Source organism: Filicampus tigris, chromosome 15 (genome assembly GCF_054856515.1).
Source record: "Filicampus tigris isolate MCC_2025a chromosome 15, RoL_Ftig_1.0, whole genome shotgun sequence".
Lineage (NCBI taxonomy): Eukaryota > Metazoa > Chordata > Actinopteri > Syngnathiformes > Syngnathidae > Filicampus > Filicampus tigris.
Window position 1 is genome coordinate 6,422,882 of NC_141231.1, and position 12,654 is coordinate 6,435,535.

Genomic DNA, 12,654 nt, shown 5'->3' on the forward strand with positions numbered 1-12,654 from the left:
GGCATTTACCTGGGGGGGCATCCACAACATTTATATATTTTTAATCAAACATGCAAGTACATTTTCTACATTTTTTTTTGCAATGATTCCGAATCAGCCCTCGTTGTTTTCTCCAGCACATCATGTTTTAATCCATTCAGCCATTATCTACACCGCTTATCCTCACAAGGTTTGCAGGAAGTGCTGGAGCCTATCCCAGCTGTCTTCGGGCAGTAGGCGAGGGACACCCCAAATTGGTTGCCAGACAATTGCAGGGCACACAGAGATAAACAAACATCCGCACTCACAATCACACCTAGTGCTCTTGACCAGTCCAATCAACCTACCATGCATGTTTTTGGAATGTGGGAGGAAACCGGATACCTGGAGAAAACCCACGCAGGCACAGGAGAACATTCAAACTCAACACAGGAAGATCGGGGCCGGATTTGAACCCAAGACCTCTGCACTGTGAGGCGGGCGTGCTAACCACCGTGCCGCCACTGATGTTTTGATATTTAGTAATATTTGTGAATTACGGCTTAGGTTCAGCAACAGGTGGAATATTTGTCTGAAACCTTATAGCCATAGAATTACAACGGATGGTAAAATCCATGTTGCGCAAGCTTTTATAGGTCAAACTTAAAAACAAAAAATGAAAATATCTCAAAAACCTGATGTGCTAGAAGAAAAGTAAGGACATTTTTAAAATCAGAATCAAAAATACGTTTCGGGAAGCATAACACCATCTCTAATTAAAATTTGACCAGTGTAATCAGGCCTTAGCTGACTTTTCTCGGGAGTGGAGGGTTGCTCAAATTCGGGACGATTGACTAGGCTAATTGTAGTACTGTTTTGACATTAAAGGTTTGCCATCGCTCCCCGTAACACGTAAACAAGCTCATGAAAAGAATGTTCTATTCGCACCTCGTATATAAATGCAAGCTAATTTAATTTATTGAGAAGGTCAGTCACAAAATCACTACTTTGACGTAAACATCGTCGACAAATGCTGAAATTGCAGAATTGCTATATTCACGGGCGGTTGTGACAATATCACTGATACGTCGGAACGGAAATGAGGGTGTTGTTCCTGGCGCGCCACTTGACGACCGTGGCCTAATTCCGTGAGAATGAACATCAAGCTACTGATTTTTAAAAGTGGCCCTTAATGTTGCATGACTGGAAAAAAACGAGATGGGGAGCTTAAAGGAATAGTTTTGCAGAGGGGAGGTGGAAAAAGAAACTGCTTTCCCGGCAGCTCACGCACACAGGAAGGCATAGCCACCTTTTTGCTTAATGATATCAATTAGAGAGTCCAAGTGGTGTGTTAGTTCAGGAGCTAATGTAAATATTTTCACTATGGATTGTGCTAACTGCTGAGAAATGACTCTATATTACCTTCTGCAGATCATCTTCTTCACACGTGTCAGCAGATCAACACCGCATCCCATTCATTGACCTTCCTCACAAGCCACCGATGTATTTAAAAGAAGCATCTTGTTTACAGGGAGACCTTTTGTACAGAAGTCAGCTCCGATCGGCCATGCTTATAAATCTTAGCTGGCTCGACCAAACCATAAAATTTGATAATAACTGCAGTCATGCGCTGAAAGGCCAAACAGTGACTATTACACTTTGGCCTTACTGCTACTGTATATGACAGCACGTAATTATCTCATTTTAATAGAGTGCTTACTTGTTCTTGCGTTCATCCTAAACCTAACATTTGAAGAAGTCTGACAAAAGTACTAAAAATGGGGTCGCTTTGGGAATTGTGAAGCAAACAACATACCGGAGCAAGTGTTTTGCATGTTTGCCTCACAGTCAAGAAGAATTCAAATCTCAGCTCGTGCGTTCTCCTCATGCTTGTGTGGGTTCTCTCCGGGCACACAGGATGCCTCCCAAAACATTCAAGTTTGAACCATTGAAGGCTAAACTGTCACAGGTGTGAACATGAATGTGGATTGTTTGTTGATACGTGTCCTCTGATTGACTGATTGATCTGTTCTTGACCAGTACAGATGAGAAAGTAAATGACATGTATCAATCTGAATAGGGTTACAAAGCCATTCCTAAAACTTTAGGACTCCTTCGAATCTTGATGAGATCCATTATCCACAAATGGAGAAAAACATGGAACAGTGGTGAACCGTCACAGGAACTGCCAGCCTATCCCATGAGCACAGCAACAACTCATCCAGAAGGTCGCAAAGCAACCCAAGACAATGTCGAAAGGACTGCTGGCCTCCCTCACTCTAATTAAGGTCAATGTTCATGACTCAACATAAGGAAGAGAGTGAACAAAAATGATATCCATGGCAGGGTTTCAAGGCAGAAACCACTGCTGACGAAAAACATACTGTATAAAGGCTCAACTTAGTTTTGCATCCATCCATCCATTATCGATACCGCTTCTCCTCACAAGGGTCGCGGGGCGTGCTGGAGCCTATCCCAGCTGTCTTCAGGCAGTAGGCGGGGGACACCCTGAATTGGTTGCCAGCCAATCGCAGAGCACACAGAGACAAACATCCGCACTCACAATTACACCTAAGGGCAATTTATAGTGTCCAATCAGCATACCATGCATGTTTTTGGAATGTGGGAGGAAACCGGAGTACCCGGAGAAAACCCACGCAGGCACGGGGAGGACATGCAAACTCCACACAGGGAGGCCGGAGCCGGGATCGAACCCACGACCTTTGAACTGTGAGGCGGACGTGCTAACCAGTCGACCAACGTGCCGCCCCAGTTTTGCAAAACACTAAATAAAAAAAAGTTGAACCTTTCTGAGAGTTTGCAAGTGCTTGTTACATCTGGCATAAATGTAAAACGGGAAAAAAAACATCATAACAGTCGAATATGGTGGTAGTAGCGTGATAGTGTGGGGCTGCTTTGGTAATTCAGGGCCTGGATGACTTGTTAGCATTGATGGAACCATGAATTCTGCTCTTTATCAGAAAAACCTGAGGGAGAATGTTTGGCAATCAGTTTGTGACCTCAAGCTGACGCTCACTTGGGTTCTGAAGCAGGACAACAATCCAAGGCACACCAGCAAGTCAACTTCGGAATAGCTTGGCCTAGTCAAAGTCCGGACTTCAATTCAATTGAAGAGCAGGGGCATGACCTTAAAAATGCCATTCATGCTCAAAATTCCTCCAGTGTTGTTGAATGTAAACAATTCTGCAAGGAAGAGTCTCCGCAGAGATGTGAAAGACTCATTGCCACTTATAGAAAATGCTTGATTTCAGTTAAAATGAGACTACATCCAGTAGACTGTGACACGTGATTGCTCCACAAAGTGTTATATCAGTGACCTTTTCTTTGTCTTGGCTGGAGTAGACTCATACAAGAAGTAGCCTCGATAAGGGCTGTAAAGAAAAAAACGTGAGAAGACACATAACACACATTAAAAGCAGCATGACTTCAATATCGTAACCCCCCGCCTCCTTAAAATTTTGATCCGCGATACATTGGCCGTTTTTTTTTCAAATGGAGAAACGTGAGTTTTTATAGGGTTTTTTGTTTTTATTTTTAAATCTGAATTAGATTAAATTTCTGTTATTTCTTTGCACTAAATATAGTGTAAACAAATCAAATGGTGACTATCATCCTGGAAAAACAGGCCTGTATCCTTAAACATTCAATATTTTCTGTTGCTTCCAATGTCTTTTGTAAATTAGATTGCCTACCTAATGCTTTGAAAAATAACAAGGCAAAAGAAACAAAACATAATAAATGCATCAAATATCTGCAATATAATGTGACAGAGGTTTGTAACATTACAATTGCACATTTTCACAGCCGTCCTTCGCTGTCATTGGAGAAGTATGTGCTCCAGCTCATTGGTTTTGAAGTCGTGAACGCAATTGGTTTTGGATGTGGGTGTTCCAACATGTGTTAGTACTTTTTTGGAGGCCAAGTATCAACAAGCACTTCTTCAGTTTCTCCTGATAGAAGGGTAGCACGCCGCAAAACGGGGCCAGGGAAGCTTCGAGTAGCAGCGAGAATTGACGCCTTCAGCTTCCAATAAGGGGCTGTAAAGCTGCATTATTACATTGAAAAGAACGTTTCATTTTGAATTTCATTTGAATGTACAGTGCTTTAACAAATGTATCAACCATCTGTCATAACAATGCCAAGACACCATACAGCATTACGACTCACTTTAATGCAGACTATTCCTATTCCAGCAATCTGCCAGTGTTTTACGATTTTGAAGAAGAATGTTTTTCTTTTTAACAGAGTCCACCGTTTAAGACACAAATTTAAGTGTGGAATAAACCTTAAAGCAGGGGTGTCAAACTTGCTTTCATTGCAGGTTAGTTTTGGTTGTCCTCAGGAGGCCACTTCCAACGGTCAAACCACATAGAGCACAAGTACATACGTCCTTGTATTCTGTTTTTAAAGATTCTATAAAGTCATGTTTGTGCTGTTTCTAAATACATTAAATATGTTTGAAGATACTGTAGGCTCTGAAAACGTGCTAAGACTGAGAACCTTTGAGTACTGAATTGTTGGTTTTTCTGCATGGGGCTAAAAATTCACCCAGTGTTATGTACAGGTAGCCTTGGGCATATACTTTCTGGGTCAGTCAGCTGTCCCCAACATTAGCACTGTTATTTCATCTGTGCCTAATCGTTGCAATTAAGAAAAGAAAACTTGGCCCATTTGTACCACTACAGTGGGCAGTTATCCAGCAAGCTATGCCTACAACACAAAAAAATGCATCTCCCTGAAGTGTTGTGCTATGTCCAGCGCACGGCATAAGACACTGAGAGTGGCTCCATTGTGAATTAGCCAGCTAATAGCTATTACTACTATTACTACTACAGTACTAGCTAGTCTAGTAGGTACTAGCCACTAATGGGCTGGCGGACCGGTGAGCCGTCCAATACTGAACCACCTCACTTCATGTGCCGCGCGTAGAACAACACTTAAGCCAGTCAAAGTTTTAACGTTTGCTGGCCCACGAGTGAGTGAGCTAACGGCGTCGTTTAATATGTCGGTGCCTCGCTTGGTGCTGTGTATGGGTCCCCACATAACAGAGACAACAAACCGACTCGAATCCACTTTTAAATCGAACCGTGTCAAATCGTCTATTTTGGAAAGATGCACACCCCTCGTAAATACCGAAAGCAAATTTATCATAAATTTGATCGTTGCCAGGAAACCAGCAGGCGACCATGGACCACATTTTGACAAACCTTACATATGTCGAAATACTGTAATATTTTTTATACAGTACGTAAAATAGACACATTGCTCAATGAGAACTAAACATTTTTATGTATATACATTTTTTAATATTTCACATTCTTCAGGAAAAAAATTGACAATGAAATCCACATAATACAGTTTTTATACAATTGTACAATGTACAATATCATTTAATTTTACAGTTAATATAACATAAGATGAACATACCGTAAATGGAAATAAAGGCAATGTCTATGTAAAAAAAATAAACAGATGGAGAGTGATCAACTGTCACTTTTTTTTTTTTCATTTCTGCTTTGGGTGGTTGAATCTTGTAATGTGCTCTTCTGTGGGTAATCATACAAAAATGTAATACCACGTTCATAACCAGGCTATTTTCCTGCTAAGAGACAAAAATACATGGGCATAGAATGTTATAAACACTACATTCAAAGCAATTACACTACTTGTGATTGGGTTTAATTTTCAAAAGAATCACTCAGAAAAAAAAACGTTTAAAAAACTCAAAAGTCAAAATTGTAATGCATTCTTTTTGTACAAAATCTTACTGTATTCTCTTGAGAACAGGCTCACGGTACGTGGTAAACACAAACATAATTTGTTTGCATTCCGACAGAAATGATCAATGATTAATTGGATTATAAGCGTACAAAATGGTTTTATTGACCTTGTTTTCTCGAGTTTTGTCCCATCAATAAACCATGAAAACATGTAAAGCATTAACCGAAAAGCCTTGTAGCTACATTGTTTTTGTTTCAGACGGGCCATTTACATAGTAAGGAGGTATATTCTATTTGAAACAAAACATTGAGCGAGCATGTAGAAGAGTATTGGAATGGCACAAGACCATATAATATACATATAACATTTTTTTTCAGGGGAGGTGCTGCTGTTTTGGCTAGCGAAGACATTCAAATGGGCATGGGAAAGATGCAATGGGAAAATAATTGGGGCACTTTTGGCCTTGCGATTTTTAAATTCTTTTTAATTATTATGTGCGAGTTTGCAGGATTACATAAAAGCTTTTTGCAAATGACATTTTGATAGTGATCCACAATCCAAACATTGGAACAATTGTTATTTTAACAACAATTGAGTTACTTTCTCGGTGAAAAAAAAAGCCTCAATTTCAATGATAACATTCTATTCTATTCTAATTCTATGAAATTGCTTGAGTGCAACCGAAACAAAAAAAGACTGGCACTGTCAATACACTAGCTTCAACGTTTTCCAAATAAAAGTGTGACTATTTTGGTAGCAAAACAAGTCATTATTTTTTTGTTAAAGAAATAAAAGGTAAAAAAAAGTAAAAAAAAAAAGTTTTTCTTTTTGTTATAAATTAGGAAGAAACAAATAAAATAGTAACATTTGGCAAGACAAACTTTTTTGTACTGTTGACTTCATTTGTTTTGTCAAACTTGCACATTTGTATTTTGTTAGTTCAACAAAAAATACTGTTTTATGTTTCCAATCGTTTGGCTTTAACACTTTCTGACAGGCCTAAATGTTTTGCATTTTTGTCGACTTTGGATTGTCACTTATTCGTTCAGCTGCCAAGTGTATAGCTTCGCCGAGTACCAACAGTCATGGACGTGAATTCTCAATGATTTTTTTTTTTTAAGAATTTGCAATTATTTGGCTTGAAAATGTAAAAACAGTTAGTTTTGCAAATGGTTTTTACATTTCTCCTTTTTAAATTATGGTAAACATAAAGGCAAACTTATCTTTAGATTTGTACTTTTTTTCTCTCTCTTTTAAGTGCTTCACGTAGAAGCATGAACAAAGCAACTACAATCTTACAGTCAACGTATTGAAACAGACAACTGGCTGATTAGCTGAGGATTATCTTCTACCATCCATCATCATCTATCTACATGTTCACATCACTCCTGCTGTTTGTTGTCCAATGTGATGTATTCGTGCCTCACGCTAGTAGTAAGCCACACGCATTGTTTTATTTTCGTCCCGTGGATTTCTTCGCAACGACACCTGCTGCAGGACGACGTCAGCTGATGCATCAGTCAAAGACATCACAAAACGCAAGCGCGTCCCCGTTCTTGTGTCTCACCGGAGTTTGGTGTTGCTGTACATATTGCGCTGTACAGAAATGAGTTTCTCCGCGCAGGCGGTGCGGCCTTCGTGCAACGAGCCACTCCACATGCCATTGCCCGGTATCCGGCCGTCGTCGCTGCGGCAGTAGACGTACGCCATGGTGTCAGTACGGCTCTGGATATGCGTGCTGCGCAGGAGGGAGCGGCAGTAGTGGCTGATCTTGTCCACCCTTCGGAGGATCAGGTTGGCCTTTCTGTCAGAACGACAAAATTAACAAACATGCTACTACCACCAAAACGCAAAAAAAAAAAAAATCAAATCAAAAAATGTTTTTGTTGTTTCTTCCGATAAAAAAAGGCAACTCAAACGGGAATTACACTGTAAATTGAAATTTTGTTTGATAAGGGAGTTTTCTATGTTCAGACATTTTAGTTATAACTGTCAGTATGACCTGACAGTAGGCTTGGGACTTGAGTGGAACCGGGACCATCATTCTGGTTCTCCCGGAAGCGTATATACATGTGCATGTACACATACACATATATATGTATACATATATATATATATATAGAGAGAGAGAGAGAGAGAGAGAGAGAGAGAGAGAGAGAGAGAGAGAGAGAGAGAGAGAGAGAGAGAGAGAGAGAGAGAGAGAGAGAGAGAGAGAGAGAGAGAGAGAGAGAGAGAGAGAGAGAGAGAGAGCATGAAATGTCAGACATTTTTTCAAAAGACTCATTACTGATCTGCTCGTTCGTGTAAAGTGAAGTCCTGGTATTTTATATTTAGAATACTTGTTTTTTTTGTTTTTTGGGTTGTTTTTTTTTGCGATGAACATAAATCATGAATTGTTTTCCAAAGAATACACTTATGTTGACTTGCCAGCACATTCCCGCAACATTTTTGTCAACTTGCAATTTTCATTCACCTGTTTACCTGCCACATATATTGTTTTGTTACGTTTCAGCATTACATGCAATAAACATACAACTATTTTTCAATTGTCAATTCTTTGGCTAGGCTACCAAATTTCCCTAACATTTTCATCACTAAAACAAGGCATTCTGTTTTTAGCAGTCTATTCATTGAAAATACATTGCCAGTTGTTGGTCAAAGAACCGTCACTTCTTTCAACTAGACACACAAGTTGAAATGCCTTCACAAAGGTTGTGTTTACGCATGTGTTATCAAGGTCAGCACAGAGGTTTACCTGATGCCACAAAACAAACACATGCACAAAAAATGAACCACATGAAATATTTGTGGTAGCACAGTCGCTGATTCCAGACCGCAGCAATCATGTCCTGCCTGCCCGCCTGGGTCAAACTATCACGTGCAGCTGCGTGTTGTATTGTCAGATAGCCTTGTTGTTGAACACTCCACCAGAGACAGCTGTCTGGAGTCAGTGAAACAGAGAATCTGGATAGGAACGTCTGCTGCTTGCCACTGTTTACCACGTAAAAGCCCAATCGAGGAAAGATGCTTGCAATGCAGGAAAACAACAACTGAATACACCTACAGTCGGTTTTGAATTCAAGGTTGTTAAGCTAGTGGGGATTCTAAAATGAGGAAAACACACACGGAGAAGGGGGGAAAAAGTTCCATTTGTTTTGAAAAGCAGCGTCTGCTGACCATCAACATCTGTCTTTAGTTACGCAAAAGGAGCACAGACATCCTTTTCACTTATTTGCTGAAAATGGGGGAAACATTTTCTCATTTCCCCCCTTGAAAATTCTTGTGTCTGACACAACAGTATACCAAACACATAATCAAGAGAGACTCACAAGCGTGTGAACTGGAGACAAATTAAACATTTATGACTCTCAACAAACAGCGAAAGCAACAAAAAAACACACGAGTGGGTAAAAAAACAACACTGAATTGAGTTTACAGCTCATTCCATTATGTTTGGCCTCACGTGAAGAAATTCAAGAGTGATGCATGGGAATACTTCTGCATTTGTGTATTTAAGAAAAACAGCATTGATGTTGAGAATAATGCGGCTATGAATAGAGCTGTTAAAATAAATCTACATGGACGTCAGGAAGCTCCTAGGATTGTTGGTGTCTGGTTGAGCGCTGATTGTGCTTATGTTTCATTTGGCCATTCTTCTTTTGGCCTTAAAAAAAAGGCACCACCAGTAGAGCACGCTTGTAAATTACTCTCAATGAGGCTCCAAGCCTGCCAACATCAGGCAGTAAATAATCCAAAGCACGCTCAACCAGAAGACACCCCCAATAACCTCACCACACCCAAGATCACCTCAGGGGTGCTCACACACACCCACCCCCCCAAACACATTTATGTCCACAAAAAGACCATCCCGATATTGGACAACAGATTTTGCACTGACCTAAACAATTTTGCAAACTATGTACAAAAAAACAAAAATACAAATTAAGTAATTAAAACCCTCTACCAAAAACACTTTAGGGTAATGAAAATTCAAAACATATTCTCATAATTTGAGAGGTGGCTTTACAAAATTTAAAACAAAAAAAAGCTATTAATGAAATACAAATAGTTGTCATTAAATGACTTTTAGAGCCCAAATTATATTTCACAGGACACCAATTTGCTTCATCACCAGTGTGGACAAGAGGAGTGTAAATCTATTATTTTGATCACATCCTTGTATGTTTTTGTCGACGATTGTTTTGTCATTAGATTGTTTTATATTTAAGTGTTACTTAAAGGGGAAGTCAACCCAAACATTTTTTTTCAAGAATATGTTCCATGCAGGCTCACTAGTTCAAACAAGGCATTATGATTAATGTGAAATTAAGCAGCAAAATCCACCCATTTTTAGCCATCTCAGGGGGCAGCCATTTTGTCACTTCTGTCGAAGGAACGTGACATCACAGACCCTCAGGGCTCAGATAACGACCAATCACGACTCACCTGTTTTCTGAAACTGAGTTATGATTGGTCTTTATCTGAGCCCTGAGGGTGTGTGATGTCATTTTCAGTTGACAGAAGTGGCAAAATGGCCGCCCCCAGAGATGGCTTAAAACGGGTGGATTTTGTTGCTTAATTAACTCATATTCCACAAACACAATATTAATCAGAATGCGGTGTTTGAACTAGGCCTGCATAAAACATTCTTAAAAAAAATATGTTTGGGTTGACTTCCACTGTAAGTACAAAGTTAGGTTCCGCAAATGCCTTACTGGAATGGAACACTGTTCGAAACTGAAGATGCCTTGACTGGTTTAACATTTGACTTGTCGTCACAGCATCTGAACAGGCTAACCTTGGGCCTCCATTTTCCATAATCCTCGACTGCAGCTGCCTCTTCCTGAAGAAATTACATTTTGACCGCTTGCAGTGCGTAGGATGCTTTTCAAAAAGGGTGGTTGATATTTTAAACGAGTACTCTTGAGTTTCACTGTTCAGGTATTGTCACACACTGCATCTGTTGGAGGATTTTAAAGACCTTTAGCATCACCGTCTTGGAATTACCAGGAATTATAGAGAATAACTGTAAAATAAATTGCCTGGCAAGCACCAGGCAGTTATCGTTACGTAAGAAACCTCAGGATGACTGTAATGGAGGCGAAATCATATGTCAGAAAAATGTCTAGAAGAGGGAACTGTAAGATTACTCAGACGTCTAAGTGGGCCCTATTTTAAACATCCTCCGCTATCCCACATCCTCTCACCTGGGGCCCAGCTCATCCTCGCTGCGCCACACAAAGTCGCCAAACTTCTCATAGAGGGAATTGTAGTGGTGCTGGACTCGGTAGAGCAATGGAGGAGAGATTTCCATCAAGGTGTTATACGCCAGCTGCTGTTCCTTGCCACTCGTGTAGCCGTTGTACAAGTTGTACACCTTGTCTGCGATCTCTTGAAAAGCAAGCAGAAACAGATTCAGTGTGAGAACGAGTCTAGGACTGAAGTGTTCAAAACAGCAAACGTGTAGTTTGATTTTAAAAACAATTTTAACAAATTTAAAAACAGCCTACAATTCTGAATTTTTGAGGTTATGTTGGGTCAGGTTTGCGTTGTCCCCACACCCAATTCTTCATCAGTTTTTTTTTTCATCAGTTCAGTGCAACACCAATTTTAAGTCAATGCAATGACAGGGAAAACAAGTTTGTTAGTTTATGTCCTTCAGATGTGCTTCCTCCAGAGCAGCAGACCAACTTCATCTGATTTATTAGTATGAAATCCAAAACGAAGAAAAACAAAACCACCCCGCAATGTGGCATTTGAAAAACTGTAATTAGATAATCACTCGGCTGTATCATCAGGGCAGTTTAAAAAAGAAAAAAAATCTTCTTTTGTGCCAACCGAGAAAACAAAAAATGGAAGACGCCAACAATTCTGAGAATGTCGGTACCTTCAGCTCGGCTATCGTCAACCATCGGGCAGGACGTCCGTACAGAGACGAAGCTGGAGTCGGAGGGACTACCCCGGCTGTCCACTGCATAGAGAGTGAACCTGGAAACAACAAGTATATGATTATCAACTAAGCATGTAAAACAATGCTGGTCTTAAATCTCAAAAATCAAAGATTTGACCTAAAGAAAGAAGCATCTATAGGATATTTAAATGCCCCCACTACTACACCACCACCACATACACACACTCAATTCCATTGTTATACTGTAAGTATTCAAGTGAAAATAAAGTTTACTATTCCCACGGCAGGAACATGGAACTTGAATTTGTATGTATATTGGAACCAAGGTTATAATAGTTTTCAATTTCTTTTTATTATAGTTAATTTTAATTTTGACGTTTGCTTTTAAATTTCAGTTAATTTTAATTCATTTTTACAGCAGGTTTGTTTTAATTTTTTTAATGTTTATTTTTAGTTTAGTTTTTATAAGTCTTATTGTTATTTTCTTTATTTAAATATATGTATTTTTCAATTTTATGTTTTATTAGTATTAGTTTTCTTTTAAACATAGAGTATATGTCGAGTGTAAGATGAAATAAAATGTCAGTAAGTATTATGTTATAAAGTAAACTACAATGCTCAAATGCTTCTGTGCTACTGAAACCCAAAAGCTCATGTATGTTATTAACTGAAAAAGACAAAAATGAAGGACATTTTTGCTATCATTCCAATTCGTTTTATAAACGTAAGATGTACATTAGTTTTCATTTGTTTAAAAGTATTTTAGTTTTTATTTTATTTCGTTAATGAAAATTCCTTGGTTTTAGTTATTTTCCAGAGACTGTCCGGTCCGTCGTTACTGATGGGCACCCGTTTTGCTGACGATTGATGGAAGTGAGTTTGCATATGTCAGTGTAATCATCCCCAACCGCATCTGTCAGTGACAGTCCGCCAGTCTGTCACTGGCGGACGCCCGTTTTTTTGTATGTTTTTTGCGGGGACCGACTGACTGACCAACGAACTTCTGACGGACTAACTGACAGACTTAACTGATGGTCTGACTG

At 39.4% G+C, this 12,654-nt stretch overlaps 1 protein-coding gene across 3 annotated transcripts in view; it reads right to left on the bottom strand.

Moving 5' to 3' along the window:
- Window positions 1-5,249: 5,249 nt before the first annotated feature.
- Window positions 5,250-12,654, bottom strand: part of astn2 (astrotactin 2) — a 264,845-nt gene continuing 257,440 nt past the window's right edge. For 2 of the 3 annotated variants that reach the window (XM_086053042.1, XM_086053041.1), the window contains exons 21-23: window positions 11,588-11,688; window positions 10,908-11,091; window positions 5,250-7,504 (exon numbers count right to left, since the gene is read on the bottom strand). In XM_086053042.1, the coding sequence (XP_085909168.1) occupies window positions 7,264-7,504; window positions 10,908-11,091; window positions 11,588-11,688 (526 nt within the window). In that variant the 3' untranslated portion in view covers window positions 5,250-7,263. The remainder of the gene's footprint in view (window positions 7,505-10,907; window positions 11,092-11,587; window positions 11,689-12,654) is intronic. The other variant, XM_086053043.1, reaches the window with a different exon arrangement.